The sequence below is a fragment of the Pelodiscus sinensis genome, chromosome 18 (assembly GCF_049634645.1).
Source record: "Pelodiscus sinensis isolate JC-2024 chromosome 18, ASM4963464v1, whole genome shotgun sequence".
Lineage (NCBI taxonomy): Eukaryota > Metazoa > Chordata > Testudines > Trionychidae > Pelodiscus > Pelodiscus sinensis.
This window is the reverse complement of record NC_134728.1, coordinates 12,849,737-12,877,385: the sequence shown is the minus strand read 5'-3', so window position 1 is coordinate 12,877,385 and position 27,649 is coordinate 12,849,737. Positions and strand designations below refer to the sequence as shown.

At 45.5% G+C, this 27,649-nt stretch overlaps 1 protein-coding gene across 1 annotated transcript; it reads left to right on the top strand.

The window, feature by feature from the left end:
- NPEPL1 (aminopeptidase like 1) lies at positions 1-26,911 on the top strand. Its single transcript, XM_075901134.1, has 12 exons — positions 1-220; positions 5,108-5,293; positions 7,105-7,275; positions 12,329-12,418; positions 13,247-13,328; positions 13,559-13,701; positions 14,990-15,067; positions 19,443-19,543; positions 20,170-20,293; positions 23,569-23,745; positions 24,879-24,989; positions 26,108-26,911. The coding sequence occupies exons 1-12, from the start codon at positions 71-73 to the stop codon at positions 26,264-26,266; spliced, it is 1,572 nt and encodes a 523-aa protein (XP_075757249.1). The 5' UTR covers positions 1-70; the 3' UTR covers positions 26,267-26,911.
- The last annotated feature ends 738 nt before the right edge of the window (positions 26,912-27,649 follow it).

Sequence of the window (27,649 nt, the reverse complement as noted above, 5' to 3'; positions counted from 1 at the left end):
CGCACGGGGCGCCCGAGGCAGGCGGCGCGGGGAGGCGCCCCGGGGCCGTGCCGGGGCTGCGGGCAGGAAGATGGCGAACGTGCAGCTGGAGTTCCAGGCCAGCGCCGGGGAGGCGGATCCGCAGAGCCGCCCGCTGCTCGTGCTGGGCCAGCTGAGCAACCTGCACCGCCTGCCCTGGGCCCAGCTGCGGGGCAAGCTGCAGCCGCGCGTCACCGAGGAGGTGAGGTCGGGCCGGGGCCGCGACTCCTCGCCCTCCCTGCCCCCCAGCAGCTCGCTCCGGGTCCCTGGCCGTCCGCCCCCTCGCTGTGGGTCTCCGCCGGCCCTTCCCCAGCCGGGGTGGCTGCCTGCCTGGACGCACCTTCCCGCTCCGCTGCGGCCCCTTTCCTCCAGGGCCGCAGGGTGCCCTGTGCGCCCCCCCAGCTGGCTTTCCCCCAGGGGAGCGAAGGCTGCAATGTTCCCCTTCGCTCCTTCCCCGCATTAATCACCCCGGCAGCCTGCGCGATGAGTGTGTGGGGAGGGAGACTCTGGAGGCCTGAAAGTGCCTCCTGATTGGGGCTTGGCTTGTGTGTCCTGGGGATGCAGGGTGCATAGGCCCCGTTTCGGGGTATACCTGGCATGACGGTCCTTCTAGGAGTAGTCTCTCCTTCTAATCTGTTCCATCCCTGTGCAGATTTTTTCCTTCCATGTGCAGAATACATTTTTCTATCTGCACTGAAGCATGTGTGAATGTGCACCACCTGCAGAAGCACAGACCTAGCTGTGGGTGCTAATCAGCTGGGCAGCAGTTGAATTTCTCCTGAGCAGGGAACAAGCTTACAGGGAATACTGGTGTCTATCCTGGGTATCGGAGCATCTCCTAGGCTGGGCTGGGTCAGGATTGCTGAGCACTCCTCTCCTAGGTCTGCAGTAGGGCCAGCTGCCACTTCAGGGCGGGGAGGCTGCATGAAGTCAGCAAATCACAGGGTGTTTGACGGGACGCTTTCATGTGGTTTCTGAACAGAAGTAGGTTGCTGTGACTTGGAAGCGACTAGCTCCGATGGCTTGAGAGCAGATTCTGCTGAAGGGAGCCTCAGTGCCCTGCCTGAGATTGTGGTCAGGTTGCCTTCCTTCTTTGCATCCCCGTGGGAGATAGGGATGTAATAGGGTAGCCAATTAACCATTAAGCAGAAGCTTATAGGTTAATGCTATAGACTACATCCTTTTCTCCTCCCCACGCCCCGCCAGTAGCTTTTTTTAGTAGGCTGAACTGCAGCCTGACTCAGCACTGGCTTGTAACGGGTCTGGGACCTACCCCCGCTGCAGCTCTGCATTTAAAGTGTATTAGGAGGTAGGCAGGCAGGCAGGCACCTTGGCTCAGCTCAGACCCTCCCCCGGACAGGGGCTGCTGCCACCCCTGTGTGAGAGGCAGCAGTGCAGGACAACAAGCAGCCAGTCCATGTGGGGAGATGGTTTTATACTGGCTCCCCTTAGGGACCTACTCCCGCCTAGCACCCTGTGCTGCTGCCATAGAGTGGCAGGGGGCTCCTCGGGAGTGGGGTCAGATTGCACTGGCTGCTGGCCCCACCCCCAAGGACTATAGAATAGTCGAGTAACGAATAAGAATTCATGAGGTTACTCAACTATTCAATTAACCAATATTTAACATCCCTAGTGGAGGGCTGCCCCTGTTCTGGGGACTGGGGCAGGGGACAGGGTATTGTGTGGAAGGAGGGCTCTTGAGATTTTCAATGTCTCCTTGAAACTCACAAAGCAAAATCCTTTGCTTCTCAGTGAATGACAGAGGCGTAGCGAAGGGGGGACAATTGCCCCCGGGCACCACGGTAAGGGGGCGCTGGGCTGGAGTGAGAGCAAGCGCATGCTGCGCAGGCCCACCTGACACTCATGGGTGGCGAGTTAAATGGGCTCGTGGTGCCAGTGCTCCAGCAGTATTTGGAACTGGGTCTCCCCTCCCCCCCACCCCGCGCGTCTTCCCCCGGCCCTAGACCATTCCTGCAGTATGCAGCATTGTCGGCTCCCCCTTGCCGGTGCACAGTGCCGGCTGTTGCTGCCGCCATGCGCGGCGTTTCCAGGTGACCGGGGAGACGCCCAGGCATGGCATGACGTGACGTGACATCACGGCTCGGGACTTTAAAACTGCTCGGCGCTGCTTTGTGCCGCGTGGCCTAGCTCCCAGTTCAGAGTCCAGGGACTTCTGGGACCCGAGCGCAGACTCTGGCCCCGCAAAGTAGAAGGAAGAAGGTACGGAAGGGGGAAAAGTAGGGGAAAGAGGTGGGAGAAGAAGGGGCTTGTGCAGAGGGGGAGGGGGTGGGAGAGGAAGGCACCAAGGGACAGCCTTGAGGAGAGAGAAATGCCAGGGGGCCAAGTGGAGACAATGAGGAAAAGGGCAGGAGGGGAGGTGTCAGTGGGAGGGTGATGCTGGGAGAGGAGAGGATAAGGGCATTGGGATCTAGAGGGGGGAGAGGGAGGTGCTGGGAGAAGGCTTGAAAGAAGGGGTGGGCATGAGAAAGGTGGGGATGGAGCAAGTCATGTGTGAGGGCACAGGGGCATGAGGGGAATGGGGGCAGAGAGTGGTGAGGGGGTGGGCATCAGGGAAAAAGGGGGAGGGGCAGTGAGGGAAGCCGGAGGCACCAGGAGGATGCAGGGCTAAGGGAAGGTGCAGGTGCCAGGGGATGAAGCAGGGGTGAAGGAGAAGGGCAGACACCTGTAGGGGAGGGACCAGTACCAGAGGAGAGAGGCAGAGCAGGTGTGTAGAGGGAGGTGTTAGAAGAGGGGATGAGGAGGGGTAGCTCACATGATCAGAGTGGGGCTACTGGATGAATGGGCATGGGGGAGAGAGAAGGGCTGATGGAGGGAGGCAGGTTGCAGGAGGGCTGAGGGCAGTGAGAAGGGCAGGAGTCAGGACAGCAGAGGAGGGTGAGGGGTTGGGGGGCAGCAGGCACCAAGAGAGATGATGGAGCAAGGGGAGGAGACATGGCAGCAGAGAGGAAAGGTAAAGGTTTATAAAATATTTATTAATAATTTGGGTGCCACAGTGGCACATCCAAACAAGCCCCATGAACTCAGTACTCATGCACAGCACAAAATTCATTTTGCTCATGGCAAGATGCGGTACAAGTTCCCCTCAGCTGTGCACCAGGTTCGGGGCCGTGCCACATAGTGGCTGGGGGGGGAGGGGCGGGCGGCCGCAAATTTTTCCTTTGCCCCCAGGTGCATAACACCCTTGCTACACCTCTGGTGAATGATGCTTCAAATTAACTTTAAAATGGTTCCTCCCCAAAGGAATCCCGCCCCGCCCCCCCAGCAGAGAGACATTTGGCAGGTCATTTCCCCAGTTAAAACAGCAGTTTCTGGCAGGAACTTGTTGCAGTGCTGGGAGATCTGTGGGATTTGCCATGTGCCTGTAGGGAACTGATGCAACTTGAATGCTATGTGTTGCTTTGAGGTCACAGGTATTTTAGGGAGGATACAGTAAAAACTCACACACCCCAATAATACTGCGATAATACTGGTTATGAACTTTGTAACCAAAACTTGTAATGTCCCATAACCCAAGCTTAACCCCAGATGGACAGTGCTTGTGTAACGTGACTCGTGTAACTTGCGTAATGCAAACTTTATTTTAAACATTAGCTTTAATAAACATTTTCTATTGATATACACATTGTTGCTTGCCAAATGGCAAGCTTGAGACCTAAATTGCATTTTTAGAAAAGGTTGAGATGTGTCCTGTTCCCACCCCCTGACTGTTTGGATGGAATGTGTGGGTCTGTTTATATTTTTTTATGCTCCTAATTACTTGAAAAATGACAGGACAATCATAAATATTTTTGCATTCTAATTTTTAGCTTGGTAAATTTATGGCAATTTTTTATTTGACTATGTGTTTGTCTTGTGTCTCTAGACCAGTGGTTCCCAAACTTTTCGGCATCACCCCCCCTTTTTTTTATTTTTGAGAAACCCTCCCCTTTCCTCCCCCCCCCCCCCCCCAATAGCAGCAAAACTTGTTGAGAAAAAAAAAGGAACTGACCAGGGCCAAAAACCAAAAATAGTAGCAAAACTTATGGGAGAGAGATTGACCGGGCGCGGGGGTCACCTCGTGCACCCCCTGGAATTTCTTCACGCCCCCCCCCAAGGGGGCATGCCCCCCAATTTGGGAACCCATGCCCTAGACTGTGCCTTTATCTCTTTTTTTAAAATTAAATGGCCAAGTGAAACAGATGTATATTCTGTACTAATAAATCAAACCAGCTTTTTATTAGTGATGTAAACAACTAGTCGACTATCCAATAAGCAAATGCTAGCGGGTCAACTAGCCTCTTCCTCCCCCCCTTGCTGCCTCTATCAGAAAGAGGCAGCAAGTGGGGGGAAGAGAAGGAGGTGCTTCAAAGCAGCAGTGCCACCTGGAACCTGGGGCCAGACTAATATTGGGGACTAGGGGCTGACACTGTGGGGGGGTTGGGGGGCAGTGAAGGTCTGGAAACTAGAGTCTGGCACTCAGGGCATCTGCTGGTGGGGGCTCTGAGGGTGGGAGGCCGGCACGGAGGTGCAGTGGATTCTGGGATCAGTGGCTATTGTTGGAGGGTAGTGGAGGGGTGAGGGCTCTAAGGGTTAGGACTGGCACTGGGGGACTCTGGAGGCCGGGGCTTTTGGCAGGCCAGTAGCATTTTATTTGCATATTCAATATTTGCATAATGAATATGCAAATATGTGAATAAAATATTTCTGGTCCAACAAAAGTTTGTGAATGGACAATGTGAGCCCAGGCCCTATAGCTTCCCCTCCCCCCACTAACTCCAGTATCAAACATGTTGGGAATCACTGGCCTAAGGAGAAGGGAACAGAGAGATGTTTGTGGTGGAAAGTAGCATGTACCTTCCTGATTAACAAATAGGTTCCCTATAACGAATTTTTGTGTGTTAAAAACACAATAAAAATTGCCTGCATGTGGATACTAACGGACCCAGCATTTAAACTCAGATGCATTGTTTGTACCTTACCACTCTCATACTACAGATAGGGATTCATCAGATATATCAAGAGTGAGGGTGATAGAAAAGTGTATTGCAGTTCTTTACTTTTAATCGCTTCCCCTTTCTCCTTCTCTCAGATATGGCAGGCTGCATTAAGCACTCTGAATCCAAATCCTACCGACAGCTGTCCCCTGTACCTGAACTACGCCACAGTAGCTGCTTTACCTTCCAGGGTTAGCAGACACAATAGCCCATCTGCAGCTCACTTCATCACCCGCCTTGTTCGAAACTGTCTTCCAGGAGGCACCAACAGATGTATTGTTGTAAGTGACACTCAGGAAGTATCTTTGGTGAAAAGCCAAGCTAAGTATCTTCTTGTATTTGAGGAAGTCTGATCTGTAGAATAAGGTCTGATCTTTGCCCACCGTTTTATCAGTGTAACTATTTCAGTTAGGGAGGGTGAGTTTTATTTTTTTAATGCCAAAACAGTTAAAGCAATAAAAACTCAAGTGTGGACACAGTCATAAAGATTTAGATTGATATAGCTTATTATCTTTTCCATATGAGGTTATGAGGTAGCTATACTGGCATATAGCACCTTTATAGCAATATGGCTGCTTCTATGCTGGGCTTGATTGGACACACAGAACTATACTGGTGTAATTACTGGGTTTGTCTAATACCAGCTGGGAAGGTATTTCTCGGTGCAAGAAGATAGACTTGGTACTCAGCTGAAGTTTATGTGCCAAAAAGCTGCATATCTGGGGGAGTAGCATGGGCTGGCGCTCAAGTTAACCATTTGAGTACAAACCTGCTTGGACCTCCTGGATTGTTGGCTACTCTGCTGTTGGCATGCTCCCAGCTTCAGTGTAGACATAGAATCATAGAATAATAGGACTGGAAGGGACCTCGAGAGGTCATCGAGTCCAGCCCCCCGCCCTCAAGGCAGGATCAAGCTCCGTCTACACCATCCCTGACAGCATCCCTGACATACCATGATGTGGTACAACTTTCTGGCATGGCCAAGGACTAAGTGGAAGAGCTAGTCTGCACAAGATGTTGTGAGCACCAGTTTAACTAAACCGCTTGAAGAATTGTTTTTATGATGTTTTAAAACAGATTTAAGCTAAATTGTAACGTAATGCACTCTGCATCTGGACGAAGAGTCCAAACGAAATATTTGCAGCCGTGGACATCTTGTCTAGACGAGGAGCCAAGGTGTGACATTAAGACATACTAGCAAGCGTGTTTTAAATGTTTAATGTAAAAGCAGGCACTTGCCTTTAATCCATGTTACACAACCATCTTAGGACAAATTAGAGGCACCATGCCTTGTTTACACTAGACTCTTCAAATGTGTTAGATAAAACCCACTAATGTCACACTTCCTAGTCTAGATAAGAATTTAGTTAAACTGGTGCAACAGGGGAGACTTCTTAATTTGACAAGAATTACCTGCAGACTAGTTGAATGGTGACTTCCAGGTAACTGTCAGTAATAAAACATTTCTCTGGATAAGTATTAGGATATTTACATTTGTCACATGAAAAATTAGTTGGGAGGCCAGTTGGTCTAAATCTGTTCATTCTGAGTTAACATTTCTCTAAAATGGTTTTCCACTGCTTTCCTTTTGTAAACGACAAGAACCTACTGCATGTTTCAGGAGCCAGAAGTTGATAGTTAGTCTTTCCTGTAGTAGTAATTTCCTGCCAGTGTGTGTGGAATATAGATGGGCCATTTCCAAGCCTTGACCATGCTCTAAAGTTGAAATGCTTTGACTATATCAGTGGAATTAAATTAGTACAACACCCCTCTCCTGCATGGACGTACTTGCATATAGAGAAAAGTGCTAAATGGTCCTGCGAGAGAGCTCTTCCCGGCATGGGAAGTGGAGGAAGCTGCACCGGTCTAAGGCCCTTTTATCCCAGTATACCTGTCTGCATGAGGGCGTGCATCAGTACTGTATAACTATTTCAGGAAAAAAGTTACCCCCTAATGGAAATTGTCTGTACAAGCCAGGCTTAAGCTCCTCTTTTCTGTCCCTGGTACGTCTATCAAAGTTAACAGACCCCATAATCCAGTTTTATCCTCTTCAACCTGTTATGACCCCTTTTTCTTCCTGCTTGTATTTCAGATGGTCTGTGAGCGCGCCGAAGTCTTTGCCTCAGCTTGTGCTTTAGCCAGGGCATTCCCTCTGTTCACACACCGGTCCAGTGCATCTCGGCGCACAGAGAAGAAAACTGTAACTGTGGAGTTTTTCCTGGTTGGACAGAACAATGGGCCTATAGAAGTGTCAGCGCTTAAAGTAAGCTACGGATTTTCCCTCAGTTACATTGCATGGTGTCACATTGCACCATGCATACAAAGCCCAGTTTTCTTTCCGAAATGCTACACAGCTATCAATTACTGTTCCGTATCTAGTAAATGTGGAATAGCTATTGCACCCAAGATAAGAAATGGTCACAGATCAACTCCGTTTTCTTACCGCTCATGTGAATGTAACTTTGTAGCATTCAGAATTGGTAATGCTGTAGATATTTTGCAGCAGTACTAAAAGATCCCAATCAGGGGTCAGACTCCTATGTCCTTGGAACTGTACAAACACCTCACATAGAGAGACTTCACTTCTGTTTACCTTACGTGCCAGAAATAGGTTTTAACTTTTGGCCTAATCTTGCATTGAATGAGATATGTGTGTATGTTTCCAGGCGAAGGAGGTTACAGTAAGTTTATGCTGTTTTTATGAGGCTGAATTCTATCATTGGTTACCTATATATGCATCTCTCATTGAAGTCACCGGTAGCTGAATGTTCGGGGGCCAGAATATGCACTATGCCTAGTATTTACATGTGACGTTACATCATCTATTGACTTTATTTTCCCAGTGAAGCTTTGTAGACAGAAATGAGACACTGGGGAAATAGAGATGAGCTGCAGGTTTGTGTTACACAGTATGAACTTAGCATATCACTTGATTAGATCGGTCACTACTAATCAAAGCTCTCACTGAGTAGCATTCCCATTGCATTCTATCCTTGACATTGTCTTAGTACTCTGTTCAGTGGTCTGGAATTTGACAGTTCAATACAGATTGAAACTTAACACAGGTAATCCAGTGCAACGGCTAAACATTATGCTGGATGAACCTACATCCATGTTTCTGGCTGTGATGCAGCTAAGGAGGCCAAGATTGAGTAGTGTCACTGAGCAGACGTTGTTCCCATCAGAAGAACAGTTACAAATTGTGTAGGTTATGGTTTTCCTTCTGCCCTGGCCTGAGAGTTACAAAACGATGACTCTCTGGCCAATCAAGTTTTGTGAGAGGGGCAAAGAAGTATTTATAGATTGCTGAGAGTAGAGCATAATTGTCTTTATTTTTTTTTAAAGTGGCTTTCCAAAGTTCTAAGTGTCATTGCTATGATATCATGGATTAATCATAGAACTTGAAGGAACCCCAAGAGGTCATCAAGTCCAGTCCCCTACACTCATAGCAGAACCAAGGACCATGTAAACAAGGAATGGGCAATAAATGACCCATGGGCCAAATGTGATTCACCAGGGTTAGCCCTGGTAGGCCACCAGACACTTTATTTACCTGCGTATCTGCAGGTATGACTGCTCACATTGGCCGCGGTTTGCCGTTCTGGCCAGTGGGAGCTGCAAGAAGTAATGTGGGCTAGGCCACTGCTTCCCACAGCTCCCATTGGCCAGGAACAATGAACCATGGCCAACGGAGCTATGAGCAGCCATACTTGTACATACACAGGTAAATAAAGCATCTGGCAGGGCACCAAGGCCTTTAACCCTGTTATAGTACATCTGTTCCATGGACCACTTAACGGCCCACCCCGATCTAGACCATCCCTGACAGATGTTTGTCTAACCTGCTCTTTAAATCTCTAATGATGGGATTTCACAAGCTGTTATTTCCTTTCAGTCTTTTCTTTTCCATACTAAGCAAACCCAGTTCTTTCAGTCTTCCCTCATAAGTAATGTTTTCTAGAGTTTAATAATTATTGTTGTTCTTCTCTGGACTTTCTCCAATTTGTCCACATCTTTCCTGAAATGAGGCATGCAGAACTGGACACAATACTCCATGCTGATTAGGCATCCACTGGAGTAGAGTGGAAGAATTACTTCTCATGTCTTGCTTACACTACTCCTATTAATACATCTCAGAATGATGTTCGCTTTTATTGCAGCAGGGCCAGACTGTTGACTCATATTTAGCTTGTGGTCCACTATGACCCCTAGATCCCTTTCTGCAGTACTGCTTCCTAGACAGTCACTTCCCATTTTGTATGTGTGGAACTGATTGTTCCTTTCTAAATGCAGTACTTATTGTCCTTATTGAATTTCACCTATTTACCCCAGACCATTTTTCCAGTTTGTCCAGATCATTTTGAATTTTAATCCTATCCTCCAAAGCATTTGCAACCCCTCCCATCTTGGTATCATCTGCAAACTTCTATGCCAATATCTAAATCATTGATGAACGTATTGAACAGAACTGGACCCAGAACTGATCCCTGTGGAACCGCACTTGTTATACCCTTCCAGCATGATTGTGAACCATTGACAACCGCTCTCTGGGAATAGTTATTCAAGCAGTTATGCATCCACCTAGTAGTAACTCCATCTGGGTTATATTTATGAATAAGCAAGTCTTGCAAAACTGTATCAAACACCTTATTATCTTCCAAATGTTTGCAACAGATTCCTTAATTATTTTTATTTTTTCTGGTATAGAAGTTAAGATGATTGGTCTATAACTCCCCAAATTGTCTTTATTTCTCTCTTCATAGATTGACACAATATTTTCCCCTTTTCCAGTCTTCTGGAATCTGTCACATTCTGTGGCTTTTCAAAGACAATAGTTAATGACTCAGATACCTGAGTCAGCTTCTTAAATAGTCTAGGATGCATTTCATCAGGCCCTGATGACTTGAAGACATTTAACCTAAGTAATTTTTAACTTGTTCTTTCCCTATTTTAACTTCTGAATCTGTCCCATTTTCACTGGAATGCTAGGTGTCCAGTCACCCTCACCCTTCTTGGTGAAAAGCGAAACAAAGAAATCATTAATCACCTCTGCTATTTCCACATTTTTCTGTCATTGTTTTTCCTTCTTCATTGAAAATATGGTGCAGTTGTGTAACAGCACTTGCTCTCCACCCCCAAGTGAGAAAGTAAGTGAGTAATGAAAACAAACGCAGGCAGGCTGGATCCAAGCTACAGGCAGTCCCCGAGTTACACGGATACGACTTATGTCGGATCCGCAGTTACGAACGGGGCCCGTCTCCCTGGTCTCCAGCAGACCGAGGGGACGGGAAGCAAAGCGGCGGAGCACGCGGACAGCCCAGATGCGTCTGGGCTGTCCGCTGCCCTCATGCTCCACGGCTTTGCTCTGCTTTGCTCCCCGTCTCCCTGGCCTGCAGACCAGGGAGACGGGGAGCAAAGCAGAGCAAAGCCGCGGAGCCTGAGGGCAGCAGGACAGCCACGGCGCGTCTGGGCTGTCCCGCTGCCCCCGTGCTCCGCGGCTTTGCTCCGGACGCCTGTGGTACAGCAGCTGGGGCGCTGCCGGTTGGTCCCGTAGCGCTGCTCTGGGCGCTACTGGACCAACCCGGCAGCACCCCAGCTGCTCTGCCCCAGGTGTCCTGATTCAGCCACTGCTGGTCAGTTTCAGCAGCGGCTGAATAAGGACGCCTGGGGCAGAGCAGCTTGGGTGCTGCTGGGTTGGTCCAGTAGCGCCGAGGAGCGGCGGCGCTACTGGACCAACCCAGCAGCACCCCAGCTGCTCTGCCCCAGGCGTCCCCAAGTCAGCCGCTGCTGAAACTGACCAGTGGCTGACTACAGGAAGCCCCTGCCCCGGGCTTCCTGGAATCAGCCGCTGATCAGTTTTAGCAGCAGCTGACTTGGGGATGCCTGGGGTTCTTAAGTTGAATCTGTGTGTAAGTCAGAACTGGCGTCCAGATTCAGCCGCTGTTGAAACTGATCAGTTTCAGCAGCGGCTGAATCTGGACGCCAGTTCCGACTTACATACAAATTCAACTTAAGAACAAACCTACAGTCCCTATCTTGTACGTAACCCGGGGACTGCCTGTACTTGGAGCTTCATGGCTCAAAACCAACCTCTTGAGCAGAGCTTCTCAAACTGGGGGATGAGCCCCCTGGGGAGGCTGCAAATTAGAGATGTAAAATCCCATTTAATTAGTTAACCAGAGCAACCCCTGCTTGTGGGGTGCCCGGGCCCTCCATGGACAGAGGCTGTTCCCGCCAGCTAACGTAGCCCCTGTCCACAGTCTGCGGCATGTGAGGGGTTGCTTCAGCCCACACTAGTTAACTTTAATCGGTATGCCTTGCCTATTAAGGATGAGGCTTACCAATTAACTGGTTAAACATTCACATCCTTAGTGTGAATATGTGGGGACATGAGACGTTACTGGCAGCAGTACTGCCTTCTGCGTTAGCCGTTCAGCCAGCAGCTGCTGCTTTCTGCCACCCAGCACTGATGGCAGTGCTGCTGTCGGCAGCAGTTCAGAAGTCAGGGTGGCATGGTATTGTTATACACTTAAATATCTCTGTGTGAACTGTTGTATGACCGTTTTAAATATTTAGTGAGCTGCATGTTTGGTTTTAGTAGGATATGTATCTGGGTGGTGACGAAAGGTTGTAAACTACTATGGACACAAAAAAGAGAGGCACGATCAAATAAGTTTGAGAACCACTGTCCTAGAGTGAAATCCTGACACCCTTTTCCCTACTGAATTCAGTGAAAAAACTCTCATTGTCTTCAATGAGGCTTGGATTTCACTCTGTCAATTCAATCCAGAAAATAAGAGGTGGTCAGTGCACATCCCAGAGTGCTGGTGTCATGTACTTCCTTTTGGATACACAATTCACCAGGCAGGATGCTTCATTGTGTGGGCCAGTTTGAGATGGACCCTCCAGCGTTTATCAACTCCACTGCCTCCTCTCCAAAGGGCTATATCATTTCCACAGGCTTCCGGTATAAGCAGCTCACTGTTTATTATATGAATCCGTTTCATGCCCTCTCAGTTGTATTCATCACTTGGCATTGTATGGTGTGACTGTTCAGTAGGACAGTGAAAATACTGTTACATTGTGCTGTCAGCTCATGCTGGAAAGAAATTCATTTTCCTTAGAAATTACGGCACAGCATAATTAATTGTAGCTTCAGTGTCATAGTGTGGGACTTGAGCAAGGATTTGTTGCAGTTGAGAATGGGGGAACTGCACATCTTGTGCTTTTTACATCGAACCCCGTTTCTGTGCAGAGTTGTGCATTTAGTCAGCCGACTCTCATTTGTCTGTGCCTTTCACTTCTTGTATTTCTAGTGTTTGACAAGTGCAACAGAAGGCGTGAGGCTGGCGGCACGCATTGTGGACACCCCGTGCAATGAGATGAACACTAGCAGCTTCCTGGAGGTTGGTACACCTTATAATAGCCTTGCTATTGGAAGTCTGTTTCGAATGTCATGGTTGAGATTAAATGCTGGCCTCTCTCAGCGAAGTCTTTTGCAATGGGAACGATGGCAGGTATTCCCAAGAGGCTGCAACAGGCTGGTCATTAACATTTGATCCTTGTGCAACTCAATAGCTACTGTTGAGTTTGAGGAAAACCTAGTCGAACAGTTAGATCACAAGTCAGGAGAGCTGGATTCTCTTCTCTTTCTGACTGTGCCATTGGCCTGCTCTGTGATTTTTGGACAGGCTGATATTTCAGGGATATGGAATGCTTGCAGCTCCCATTTCTAAGGTGCTGCCCTCTACTGGAAATGAGCCCCTTAGCTTCTTTGCATTTGTTTCCCCTCTGTGAAAAGGGAATGCTGTTCGCTTACCACTGTAAAATGTTTCTGGGGCCATGGGGTGAAAGGAGCCGTATAAGCAAATTATTTCACCATTCTATGCAGAGCATTTGAGAGCATAGATTTCTCTCTTTCATCATGGTCTGCTATGGGAAAAGTGTCTTCTGTGGAGATTGGTTGGCCTTCCTGTTTACAAACCCTTCTGTCAGAACTTAAAGGCCAAATTCAGCCTTCCCGCTGGCATAAATCAATGGGATCTCCACTGAAGTCAGAAGAATTACACAATCATCGGATCAGCATCAGGCCCGAGATCTTGACTGCTTCATGGCTTTGCACGCAACGGGAGGGTGGGTGGGTAACTTTAGCTGTGGGAAGGCACACGCCGACTCTAATTGACTTTGGTAACTTTTTTTGTTTTATATATTCTTTTTCTATGATGACCTGAAAGGAAATCAAAAAAGTTGGCAAGGATCTTGGGATTGTTCCAAGCATTATTTGTGGCGAGGAGCTGAACGAGAAGGGGTTTGGAGGTATGTCTTGCTGAAAGCTCTGTCATTTTCAGTTTATTTCAGGATAGCGTGCAGCTTATTATGACTTTTTTGTTATTTATACAGATTGAGCACAATGGTATAGCCCTGAAATGCCTCATGTAACCCCGGGCAGGTTCAAAGAGACCACAGTGTTATACACCCTCCCCATCCTCTCCTTCCACCCCAAACACCTCCCTAACAGCTTGGGATTTTCAATCTTTCTTTTCCAGGTATCTATGGAGTCGGCAAAGCAGCTGTACATCCCCCTGCCCTAGCAGTACTCAGCCACACCCCGGAAGGTGCAACACAAACCATTGCATGGGTTGGGAAAGGTATTGTGTATGACACCGGAGGCCTCAGCATTAAGGGAAAGGTATGTACATGCCATGTCTGTAGATAGAATATGTGGCTGGGGGACTGTCTACACTTCAGCACATGTAGATGTGTCCGAATTAGCTCCCGTCTGGCTGTGTCAGATGACAAGAGCAGCTAAGCTGCAGCAGCATGTTCCGCAGCCTGGACTGCTCCATAACATAGCCAGGATCTGAATGCAAAGCCTGTGGGGCCGTGGCATAACTGCTGCTGTTTGTGCTAGCTGGGTCAGAGCTAGCTCAGGTGTGTCTACATGTGCTGCAGTCACAGCTCCCATTTCCGTGTAGATGTCCCCAGCGTCCTATTTGCACCTTTGCTAGTTGAAGTGGATAATTTAGGTGAGAAACATCCATGGAAAATGAGATGTTTTTCTGTGCGTTAAAAACTTAGGTCCTTCCCATCTGTGGGGTTGCATGTCTGTAAACAAGCTAAAAGGGTGAAAGTGGCAAGATTCTGAATGTAGGGACATGTGGCAAAGCAGTTAAATGGCTGATATTTTGCTCCCTCAGTAGCTCGCAGCATCAGAACAAAGCCAGAATTGAAGACTCAGTTCCTGAACCCAAGGCCTGATCTTAAGCCCCTCCAAGTCAATGGAAAGGTTCCCATCAACTTTAACTCATGTTGTCAGCAGTGTTCCTTCTAATTTTTTTCATCCATGTGTGGAATAAATTTTGTTATGTACACCAAGGCATGTGCAGATGTGAACCAGCATTAGAAACATATGCTGCCAGCTGTGGGTGCTCTGCTAATCAGCTGGGTGGCATTTGACTCTCTCCTGGGTAACTGCTTAGTTTCCAGGGGACACTAGTTGTCAGGCCCACAGGGAACATTGAAGCCTCTTGAGTATATACTGAAATAGCAACAGAAGTTTAGTATTTTCGGGGGTAAACAGGATCCTGTGATCCCGACAGAAATAGTGGCTGGAGAATTGACTACCTTTAACATAAAATATGGCTTGTCTGGTGTGCAGATCATGTTGTGAAAGCTTCACTTGTTAGGAAAAAAGCTCAAGCTGTTCATTTTCAGTGGGTTAGCAATAACATAGGTTTTGGGTAATGAGCTTAAGGTGCAGAGCAAAAGCTAATAGCTTGTAAAGTAATTGTAATAATAATTATTTCACCCAGAGTGAAAAACCCTCCTGATCTGTGTGCTGTGCACAAGCAGTCACAAGACCAAAGTTAAGGTTGTCTCTGAGATTCTAGTTTTAACAAGGAATAAAAACTGAGATTGTCTCCTATGTTTCTGAATTTATATACATGCGCATACATACATATTTCTGTGTTAAATAGACCACTATGCCTGGCATGAAACGTGACTGTGGTGGAGCAGCTGCTATTTTGGGTGCCTTCAAAGCCACGGTAAAGCAAGTAAGTGAAATCTTAGTCAACATAACTTAGATTGGAATTCTTGCCTAATTTCATGTATTGCCAAGAAGTGACAGTCTTGTCTAGTGCAATGTTCCTTGTCTCTCCAAAGCTCTGTTACTAGCCTTGGACAACTCGCTACACATCGGTGCCTGTCTCCTGTAAAATGGGGAGCTTGCTGTTTTACTTACATTATTGGGGTCCTGGGATTTTGTAAAGCACTGGGGCCCCAATTCGGGAAACCACATTCCCAAATTGGAGTCGATGTGTAAGTGCTAAGTATGCTTGCAGCCTGAAGATTTCATTGATTCTAGTCTTTGGGTCATATCCATTCTTCAGAACTGTCGGTAGCTCCTGTAGCAAAATAATATCTTTGATTTAGCAGCATCCAGTAATGCAAGAATGTTGCTCTTCTCTTCCTGCGTTGCCATGCCCTGTTAATCAGCATCAGGTGTTTTCCTTATCAGCAAACAGAGAGACCCAGTAATGGATATTCCACAACCCTGTACTGGATCATGACCCGGAGTTTGAAAACCACTGTCTCAAGCAAAGCTGCTAGCTCTGTAACTCCCGTTCATTTAAATCCTACACACCCAATTCCAAAGGACAAGGCAGAATTTTCACAGTGCTTGATGAGATGACAAAAGCCACGTATGCCGTCAGCCTGACAACTGGATTTTGTTTTATTCCTCGGCCTAAGCTTTTTATGTTTAACTATGGCTCATCTAGACTACGTGGAAAATTCACAAGAGGATATGCAAATTCTGAGGGAAGATCATCTTCTGATCTTACTTTTGAAAGTGGAGCTTCAGAAGTGAAAGTAATTAAGACACGTTTTTTTTTGGCAACCCACCCCCCCTTTTCCAAAAAGCTGCTTTTCCTCAAAAAATGAGGTTTATGCAGCTTTTTGAAAAACGGGGAGTTGCTGGAAAAAATGCTTCTTGATTACTTTCACTTTTGAAAGCTCCACTTTTGAAAGTGAGATTGGAAGAAGATATGCAAATTCAGGAATTTGCATATCCTCTTTTGAATCTTCCACGTAGTCTAGATAAGCCCCTACTATAGTTGTACCCATAGTCATCATAAATGTGCATGTAAATGCCTGGTCATTTTCATCCGCAGTTACTGGAGCTGTGCAATACGACAGTAAAATTAGACTAGGCAAATTAAGCCTGAAAACTTCTTTGTATTTCTCAGAAAATCCAGGCCTATATAATTGTAAACACTGAGATTCTGTTGCTTAGTTTTAAAATATAGAATAAAGTTCAGGTAAATAAATCCAAAAAGAAGCTTTCTTCAAAGTTGTAATTTGGACAGTAGGGGAGTATTCATTTTAGTTACTGATTTGAGGTATTTCAAACGCAGCATAGAATCTACAAGAGAAACCAACAGGACTCAGTCATCTGTCAGGGGACATGTGATCATGTTTGGGAATGTCCACCTTTCTAAGCACTCGCATAGCTGCATTTCATTTTCAGAGGAGTAAATGTGCAACTCCCCAGGGGAATTCCTTTTCTGTAACATGAATAGAAAAGTACTTTGTGTGTGTGTGTGCAGAACAGCCAGGGGTTCGCGTTGGCAGTGTCTCATGTATCCCTTTATTTGCAAAGTACCCCAGCTCTGGAAAGCGTGAGGTTATTTGATGATTCCTTGCTGCTGTCCATTTGTAGGAATAGTTGTTGGCTTCAGTTTACAAAGTACAAAGAGCCAGTTGAACATAGTTTAGCCCTTTGGACTTAAGACCATGAGCTGGCTCAGCAAGTCCCAGCATCTCTAGCAGGTGAAGCTTATCAAAAGATTCCTTGTGAAGCTGACCTTTGATACAACCAGGCAGTTGTTCCTTTTAAAAGCAGGGGCTGCTGTTGAAAACTGTGAAAGGGAATGAAAGCAGATTTATTAAGACACTGGCACCTCTCTTTCCTCCTTTCCTTCCTCTAAATAGCACCTCCTTCTTCCATCTCAGGGCACTCAGCATGTTGCATACATGAAAACAGTGATATTTTAAAATGTCACCAAACCAAAAAAAATACAAACTGGTTGTAAATCAGAAAAAAAACAAAATGGAAATTAATCAGCGAAAAAAGGGGAATGAAAAATATGAATTACTAGCAGGCAAGGCCCGTTGTTGACCAGGCAAAGTCATTTTGTGTAGATTACACTGATAGGAAAGTTCAAGAAATTAAACACATGTAATAGAATTTTTTTATTAATGTGCTTGCAAAAGGGAAGTCAAAGAACAGTTTTGCATTTGTAGGATTTCAACATCAAACATTATTCATGTTATTGAATTATTACCATACACAGTACATTTGAATCAGAATTTCATAAAGCTTCCTTTACTCTTTCCATAACTAATTTGAATTATTTTGTGATTTGTAACAGTACAAATTTTCTTTGCACTAAAATGACAATTGTATACGTGACTTGATTTTAATTTTGTTAGCAAATATTTTTTATGAACTCTAATCATAATAGTCATGGCTTTTTTCTGATGGAAAAACAAAAATGATTATTTAAACCTTTCACCCAGCATATTCCGGTAGTGCATTCAGCTAATTTAAGCGGTGGGATTGTTTATGCAAATGTTGGTATCTGTAGGTAATCGGGGAGTGGGGAGGGACTGCAGGTGGGGGCTGCTTTCAAGCACTGATTAACCAGTACCCAGAAAGCAACACCCGGTAAGGTAAGTATGACTTTATTTTGCACAAACAAATCCACATACTTACTCTTCAAATATATATAATTCGCCAGCTCCTCTGGGCATGCTGTGTAGTATCACTTGAGACAAAAATAATGGAAAACACAAGCATTATAAAATAAAAGCCTACTTTGTAACAAGTCTTTATAATTGTCATGTTGAAAGGATTTATTTTATGAATCTTTTATACGTGGTTACAGAATTTTAAGTAGCTAGAAATATTGGCCCAGATGTCCCTAATCTCAGGGATTTGAGCATGCCTTTAGGGCTGTGTTGAGATTGAACATGAGCAGCAGCATGTCTTTGAAAATCTGTGCTACTGTTAATTCATATAGTAGTACTCTGGTTTTATGTATAAGGATCTTGTACTTAATTGGGGCTTGACCCAAAGCCCACTGAAGTCAGTTAGAAGACACCTGTCAACTTGAATAGGTTTTGGATTGGGTTGACCCTAATTAGAACTAGTCAAAAAGAGCAAAAATAATTTGCAAAAAACTTCTCGTTTACTTTTATCAAAGAATCAAATTTCACAAAGTTTCAACCAGCTCTGTTGATGCAGACACCTTGAAGAGAAGACACTTGAATTCTGATGTCAGAGAGCTGAAGGTCAGATGAGACTGCTACATCCTGTAGAGCAAGGCTACTCAACATGCAGCCTGCGGGCCACATGTGGCCCACAGCCCATTTGTTTGCAGCCCACAATGTGGTTTAGGTTTATGCAGGGCTCTACGTGTGGCCTGCGGGTGGGACCCTTTGAGCATGGAACACACTCCACAATGGCAAGTCAGTCTAATGATCATCAGTTGATGTGTGTTTTAGTAGTTAAATTCCCAGACTGTCTTTGCTCATTAAAAGTGCTGTCACATGGATGGAAATTTGGTAAATATTGCATTTTATTAATATTAGCAGAACTTACTTAAATGGGGCCCCTGTGTTGTGTAGTCTTGCCTTAATCTTTGCATTCATGCCCGTCAGTGGGAAAGAAGCTATTTGCATATATAATTGCATATATATTTGCAGGTAAATGCATTAAGTTGCGGCCCCCAGCATGTGCTGTGAGTATCATTAGGGCCCCGGGGCTTCCAAAGTTGAGTAGCCCTGATCTAGTCTGACCTGGATGTCACAGACTGCCAGCAGGGCATGGCAGCCAGCCCCTCAGAAATGAGACCAGCATAAATGAAACCCGCAGGAGACTAGACTTTAAGTTCCCGAGAGGGAAAGAGGCTGAGCTGAGTGATTGGTGCGGCTGGCAAATGCTTTTTGGTTCCCCACCTAGCACGCACGCACACGCACACGTTCTCTCTTCTCAGTATGTCTGTTTTCCTTCTGTTAGGTTCCTTATTATCTCTTCACTTAAAACTCAGAAGCTACAATCTATCCATCTTTATACTGTCTTTTTAATTGTTTGTATTACCAAAGCACCTGGGATCCCTAGTCATGGATTAAGACTCCATTGTGCTAGGCACTGTACAAACACAGAGCAAAACGCTCTGCCCCGATGAGCTTCCCTATCTTCATACCAGCTCCAGGCTAGAAGCCGTTCGTTGCCAATTGTTGCATGTGATAAATGTATTTCATGGTACTAGTTCTAGCTAAAATCCCTAGCCCCTCACTGATTTCAGTCCTAATAAATGACTGTGTACCCTATGTTGAAATGCAGCTCTCCTCTTATTGTTACAGGGCTTTAAAGACAATCTTCATGCTGTTTTTTGCTTGGCTGAAAATTCTGTCGGGCCTAATGCAACAAGACCTGATGACATCCATGTCCTTTACTCAGGAAAGTAAGCATTGCCCCTTTCATAGACTTGCGTAGTAGTGCTTTGTCTCGCCACTCTCCCCGGGGGCTGCCGGCTCTGCTCCCGGAGAGATGGCTTCACTGCGGCCGCAAAGCAAAGCCTCCTCCCTGGGAGCCGGACAGGCAAGTGCTGCCTGCTCCGGTCCTGGGGAGGCAGGAGCTGGTGGCCTAGCTCCCAGGGAGGCTTTGCTGTGGGCTCCGTCGTAAAAAGCTGAGCTTCATACTGCAGAGCCTGCATTGTGTGTAACTTGTGTCGCCACGTAGATTTTTAGCGGCTATGCGGTTACCGTATTAAATGCTTTTTAACATCCCTCGTATATATTCCTTTTTATTCTGGCCCCATTGTGCAAGAGACTGTCTAAACCCAATGAAAAGCTGGCCCCTGCCCTGCAGACAGTAGGATCTGTGATCAAGCCAATGCTATCTGTTCAGATGTGCTCTGTTCTGGAATTTTAGAGAATCCCTTACCTCACATAAGAAGTAAATGTGTTTTCTCTATATGTTTTGCTTTACCGCAGCGTTGGATCTTAGAGCTGCTGAGTAGAATCTCTTTGCTTCAGGTTGGTGAGGAGTGGAAACGTTGTATTAAATAACCTGTTTTTTTTCCCCTAGAACTGTAGAAATCAACAATACTGATGCAGAGGGCAGGCTGGTGCTGGCTGATGGAGTAGCCTACGCATGCAAGGATCTTGGAGCAGATATCATTCTTGACATGGCCACTCTCACTGGCGCTCAGGTACTTGTTTGCAATGCCTCTAGGATGCTGGAGGGGACAACTTTGCACTGTAATGGTCCCCTGTAGGCAGTGCTTTTTTTGTTATTTAAAAAAAAAAAAGTGCCGGTACTCCAGGGAAAAAGTTGTTGAGCTCTGATTGGAGGTGCCAGTACTGCGTACCGGGCAGTACCATCACAAAAAAAGCACTGCCTGTAGGTTTTCCATTTTCAGCTACAAACCATAGGTCTCTACACCTTGAGCTGGAGAAATAACTCTTGGCTAGCAGCAGTAATAGGCTGTTATCCTTTTCATCGGGAGCGGGGAATCTTTTTGACCCACAAACAATCAGTTTGGGCCACACACAGTACCATGGGGGAATTCAGCTTTTCAGGGGTTCTCCCAGTAGCGGGGCAAGCTGGTGCTTGGCTCCAGCCAGGCAGGGGGTTTATCAAGGGTCAGAGCTTCCTCTACACTCTGGTGTGGGGGCAGAAGTGAGGGGTACAGGAAGGGGCTCTGAACTGGGGCAGGGATGTTGGTGTGAAGGAGGAGGTTTGGGGTTCAGGTTCCAAGAGGGGGCTCAGGTTCGGACTGTGGGCTCCAGCCAGATGTGCTTACTTCCTGGGCCTGAAGCGGGACTAAGGCAGGCTCTCTGCTTACCCTGCTCCACACTGGTCCTGGAAGCAGCCAGCAATGCACATTACACGCTGCCCACACTCACAGGTGCTACCCCCGCAGTTCCGCTGGCCGCAGTTTCCAGGGTGGGGGCAGATCTTGAAGTTTCCCTGCTCGTCCCTGCGCCTAGGCGCCACAAGGACAGGCTTGGGGCTTCTGGCCCACAGAGTGGAGACTTGGCAGGGGCTGGGTGAAATGAAGCAGCAGGCTGGATCCAGCCCACAAGGTACAGTTTCCCCAACTGTTTTACATGGGCCAGCCACCAATACAGGGAATACGGCACATTTTGCCAGCATCTTACAGTTATAACTACATAAGTCTGACGTGGTTTGTGTACCTTGTGGGCTTTTATATCTCATACATGATTGAGTAAAAAATGGACTTTTATTCAGATACAATTAAAACTCATGTAATTAGCTAGTGGCAGTTTTGTAGGTTTCTCCTTGTGAGAACTTGAAACAGTGTTTAAAATGCTGTTTTCTGTGGTCTCATTCTGATCCAACTGAAGTCCCTGGGGCTTTGCTAAGCTGGAGGTAATAATCGTGAATAATGGTGGATGGATGGGTGTTTCTAAATTCAGGCCAGCAAATTTGACTCGTCCCCTTTTCTTAGACATGAGACACATTGCATGAAGGAGTGAAATTTTAGGTTATGTCTACACTTCTGAGGGGGTTTTTTGGAAAAAAGGCTGTTTTTCTGAAAAAACTTCACTTCCGTCCACACTGCAATTGCGTTCTTTTGACAAAAAATCAAAAGAACAGAAAGGTTTTTCCGACATTGGTAAATCTCTTTCTACGCGGAAGAAGCCTTTTTCTGAAAGAGCTCTTTCGGTTTCGGGAAAAGGCATGTGTGGATGGGGAAGAGGGACTTCTTTCGAAAGAAGAGAAAAGAGGAAAAAGCACGAGTGCTTTCGAAAAAGCAGATTGCTTTTTTGATGCACTTTTGCTGTGTGGACACTCTTTCAGAAATCTTCTGGAAAAGCTTCTTCCAAAAGAAACCTGCAGTCTAGATGTAGCCTTAGGGTTTATCATCATAGTAAGGACAGGTAAGAGAACTTTGTGTTTGGCCTAGCACAGTTTCTCTGATGTTGCAGGGACATTATAACTGAAGCTGGATATTTTTTAGCAGTTAGAAGAGCTAAGTGCAATACGAGATTCAGATTAGTGGGCCAGGCCTTTGATGTAAATCACCCTAGTTTCTTTGAAGTCAGTGTAGCTGTGCTGATCTCCACCAGCTAAGTATCTGGCCCAACATTTGCAGGTAGTTATTTGACCAAGTCTTGATTTATAGAGTATATTATACACAATACACAATATTAATAGAAAGGTAAAAAGTGACAGTGAAATACTGCTTTTAGACTGCAATTGATTGAAAAATCATTGCACCACTATAAAATTTGTATAGAAGATAGCGTGGATGGGTAGTTATAGAGATCTGTCATGGATGATTGGGGGTAGAATTAATCTTCATTTTTGAAACTGGGTAGATTCATGGCAGCATGTTTCTTGTACCCATCAGGGTGGTGCATGCTAATGTTACAGCAGCCTTCTGAAAACTTGCCTTTTATCTGCCTATCTGCCCTATGATATCAGTCTGGAGGACTCTAACACTAGGTAGCTCCAGGTTTCAGGACAAATCAAGACCCAACTGCAGATGTAAGGTGAAATGACCTTTCCAATAAAGGTTGCTGCATGTACAATGTCCATGTTATCTGCACTTGACGCAAAATGCTAGGAGAGTGGCATGTGCTTGTTAGCCATCTTATTTATAATTAATTGCTAGACCAACAAACATGGAAATGTAACCATACAGCCATGTTGCTTGTTGGCTATAAAATAGGGATGATAAGTAGCAGTTAATAAGCTAATTGTGTAGATTGTTGGCTTTAAATTAGGGATGTTAAGTAGCAGTTAATAAGCAAATCAGCGGTTAATAAGGAATTTCCATTGACTACTGGATTAGTTGATAAGGGTGTTAGCTGCTAGGGGAGGCATGAGCTGGGACTGAGCAGTTCCAGGTTGTGCTGGCTCTGGGACTGCTGCGGCTCTGCCTTTTAAATGTACTAAGAGCCTGGCATTTAAAAGGCAGAGCCACAGTGGTCTGGGACTCAGTGCAAGCCGGGACTGCTTAGTCCCGTCTCACACAAGGTCCCCCACTGAGCCTCTGCCTCCCCTCTCCCCCCGCAGAAACAGTGCTCCCCCAAGCCTCTGATACAGAGGCAGCAAGGTGAGGGGAAGTGAGTAGTCAAGTAGTGACTCGACTACGCTTATTGGGTAGTCAACTAGTCACTTATGTCCCTACTATAAAACCCAGGGAGATGTTTGTGTGTCTGCCATTGTGCTAGATCAGATAGACTTTTTCACTGTGAAATGGAATTCTTTTCAGAAATGTTGAATGTTTTGATGATGCCCAGAACCCCACTGTTTATTTATAACATGTCAGTCTTTTTCTTTAGTTTTCAGATACGTTTTCTCAGTGCGTTTGTCATTGATAGCCATGTTGCATGGCAGGCCACTTCTAGCAATAAGTAGGCAGCAGAAGATTGCTCTAGCCAGCAAGTCTGCTAAAGAGATTGGGACTAAACCCATATTAACCCTACCTGGTTGTGCCTTATCCCTCACTAGGGAATTGCCACAGGGAAATACCATGCTGCTGTCCTCACCAACAATGAAGACTGGGAGAAGGCCTGTGTTATAGCTGGCAGGAACTGCGGAGACCTGGTCCATCCTCTCATATATTGTCCTGAACTCCATTTTAGTGAATTTACCTCTGCTGTAGCCGATATGAAGAACTCTGTGGCAGTAGGTTTTTTTATCTTTTATTCCCCTATTTAACCAGAATTGTTCATGCCTCACTCCCGGTGCACGTTCTGCATAATGTACCTGTGGTAGGAGGGGCTAGAAGATACAAAGATGTTGCATTTCAAATGTGCCTTGTCGTTTTAAAGACCTGTCCACCATTGACACTTGCAAACAACTCTATTTTTGACAAAGGGAGCAAGGCCTGGCCTCAGGTCTGGCTGTGGTGACCTCAGATGGTGACCTTGATAAAGCTAAGTTAAACAAGTGCCAACATGTTAGGGAGGTTGCAGTTGGTCTGATGGAGAATTCTGTATTGCTTTCTTAACTGCCACATGCATTGTGGCTGTGTAATCCCTTCCTTCTGTCTGAGTAAAAGTACAAGTGGTTCCTTTAACAAAGGAAAAAGAGAAAACATGGCTGAGCGGGGAGAAACGGCAACTCCAAAAAGGAGCAGCGGGCATTAGCTCACTCTTGCATACCTGAAAACTTGCTGGCATATACTAGGGATGTGAAAGTGTAACCATGTACACGATTAACTGATGAGCCCAGGCTTATCAATTAATGTGCATGGTTAAATGCCGCCTCCCCCCACACCCCCATGGCCTTTGTATCAGAGGTAGGCAGGAACGAGTGCTTGTGTGTGGTGGGGAAGTATTGCACGCAGGGAGCCACCCCCTCTCTTTCTTCCCCTCTCCCCCCTCATGTAACTGCTGAAATTTTCAGAGGTTACACGTTTATTTGAATAAACGCATTTTAACATCCCTAGCACATACTAAGGCCATTCTTAAGCTACTAAAAACAACGAGCACCTTAAAGACTGACACGTTTATTAGGGCATAAGCTTTTGTGGGGTGGTGCCCACTTCGAATCCATGAAAGCTGATGCCCTAATAAATATGTTAGTCTTTAAGGTGCCACAGGATTCCTCATTTTTGCTGAAAGAGACAATCACGACTACCCCTCTGAACGTTATGCTATGTTGCTTTTAAGAATGTTTTACAAAAGATGGTTTTGTACATTGTCTTGTACAATGGCGGGTAATGTTAGGACATTGTTAGAAGTTACTTTTAGAAAAGCAATATTTTAGAGACCAATTATATAGCAAAAACTGATTTGTTTTTACTGTTTTTCCAGGATAGAGAGAATAGTCCGAGCTCCTGTGCTGGGCTTTTTATTGCTTCTCACATTGGTTTTGATTGGTCTGGTGTCTGGGTCCATATAGACATTGCAGCACCTGTCCATGCGGTGAGTGAGTTCATTTGTCATGTGAAATTTCATCTGCTTGCTCTTTTTGCAGGGCTCTCTGACAGAGATGAGGGTGATTTAGACAGACAAGAACACTTTTTGTAAGAAGCAAGGACTATACAAAGAAATCCAATTTCAGAAAGATACCTGCTTTATTCTGGCAGCTTAATTTAAGTTTTTATTTAAAAATTAATCTTGGACTGTTACCTAGTCTAATTTCTAATTTGCAGCAATATGGGCATTTTTAACCCAATTTATGCTCCTTCTACATGTTTAAGAAATGAGTATATAAAATATATTGTGGTTAAGTGATCTAGCCCAGTATCTTTCATTGTGGTTGGACAGAATTTTCTTAGTCTCTTCCCAGTTGGGCTGCCTATCAAGTTTTTGTGGTACTCTATCTGCTCCATCTAATGCCTCAGCAGATATTTTCACCTTTACTCTTCTCTTGCCAACCAGTCGGCTTTAAAAAAAACAAAATCGTGCAGCTGGATTTTCCTTTCTGGTATTGAATTGTGGATCCTCTGCCCTGAGAGAGGTTAGACTAAATACAAGGGGTCATTGTCTCTCTCTGGTGCAAATCAACTATACACTGCCTCGTGCTAAACTACAGCAGAGTGTAAACGTCACCCACTTACCCATATCAGCCGTAACAAGAGAGAGTACAGTTCCAAAGAGAGAGAGAGAGAGGAGGCTGCTATTATAAAGGAAACATGTATTACTTCTGATTCCTTTGTAGATCAGTTTCATAGAATAGGTTCTTGCTTTGATGTTAAGATCAATGTAAAGGATGCTATAGCATGTTCATTTGGACATTACACACTAGACTGGGACTTCTGCATTACAGTTTCCTTTGTCTGTGTGGTGCCCACTGTTCTTATTAAGCAGCTGCCAACTTCTTCAGAGTTCTTCCACCAAGTGCTATCAGTTAAGATTTTAGCAGCACGAAAGGTGGATTTTTCCAAAGCAGCCCAGGGTGTTGGACTTCTCACTCCCACAAGTACTTTGGAAAATGCCACCCCAAGAACTCACGCAGAGTCCTGGTTTGGCGCTCTACCTGAAAGTCTCTCTTACATTCTACTAGCAAAAGAGCGATATTAAAAGCGTTTTGTTTCTAGGGCGAACGAGCTACTGGCTATGGAGTGGCTTTGTTGCTGTCCCTGTTCGGCCGTGCATCGGAAGATCCTCTGCTAAACATGGTGTCCCCCCTAGGATGCACTGGAGACTCTCCAGATGATGAGATGGAGAGAGATTCTAAAAGGCGGCGCCTTGTTTAATGTTCCCCTGTCCTTTCTGATAGTGCGCCTGGATTACCTCACTTTGCACTGATCCGTTCTGAAGCAAAGAAAATACCACATGTGGGAAATTGCCTTTTTTTATTGTCGTGATGAGATTACTTATTTCTGATGTAACGGCCTATTCTTTTAAGGTTTTTAAAATTATTGGTGCACACATTTACAATATTGCCCCTGCAATCTCTGAGCTCCACTAGCTTTATTGGCGAGAGGGAAATGTCCTCCTTAAAGCACCTCCCAAAACTTGATGAGTGCATTAATGCATGAATAAGCAACCGCAGCTCTTGCTTACCAGGCCGTTACTTTAGGTGAAGTTGTATTGATGCTTACAACGCCCACTACTTCTCACAACAGAGTTATGTGAGGAAGAAGAAACCACTGTTGGCTTGGGTTTTTCAATGGCAGTTCACCTTAGCAGCAAAGAAGGTTTGATGGGAAAAGGCTTTTTATTTTAGTTAAGTGCTTTACCTGCATGTTAATCTTTTGCTGAGCATTAAAATCAACAAAAGAGTGGGCCAAAACACAGTTCTGTGTCACCCTTCCTCTCTCAAATAATACAATATGTTAACTTGAAGGGGGAAAAAAATAATTGTTGGAACTATGAATAAACTTGGTTTACACAGCAAAGTGGCTGCTTTCTTTTTTCTACTTACTGCACTGATTAGGCCTCAATTGGAGTATTGTGTCCAGTTCTGGGCACCACATATCAAGAAAGATGTGGAGAAATTGGAGAAGGTCCAGAGAAGAGCAACAAAAATGATGAAAAGTCTAGAAGATGTGATCTATGAGGGAAGACTGAAAGAATTGGGCTTGTTCAGTTTAGAAAAGAGAAGACTAAGAGGGGACATGCTAGCAGTTTTCAAGTCTCTAAAAGGATGTTACAAAGAGGAGGGAAAAAAATTGTTCCCCTTTGTCTCTGAGGATAGGACAAGAAGCAATGGACTTAAATTGCAGCAAGGGATGTTTAGGTTGGACTTTAGAAAAAACTTCCTGTCAGGGTGGTTAACACTGGAATAAATTGGCTAGGGAGGTTGTGGAATCTCCATCACTGGAGATATTTAAGAGCAGGTTACTCAGGGCACGTCTAGACTGCCCGTGGCTTTAGAAAGAAGATATGCAAATTCAGCGAGTATTTGCATATCTTGTTCCGATCCCATTTTCGGAAGAGTTTAAAAAAAAAAAGCCTAGACGCGGTTCTTTCAGACAAAAAACCCTTTTTCGAAAGAACCCTTCTTCCTAAAAAAAAAAATGAGGTGTACAAGGTTCTTTTCAAAAAGGGGGGGAGGGTTTCAAAAGAACCGCATCTAGACTAATTTTTTTTTCTGAAAAACTTCTGAAAATGGGATCAGAAGAAGATATGCAAAT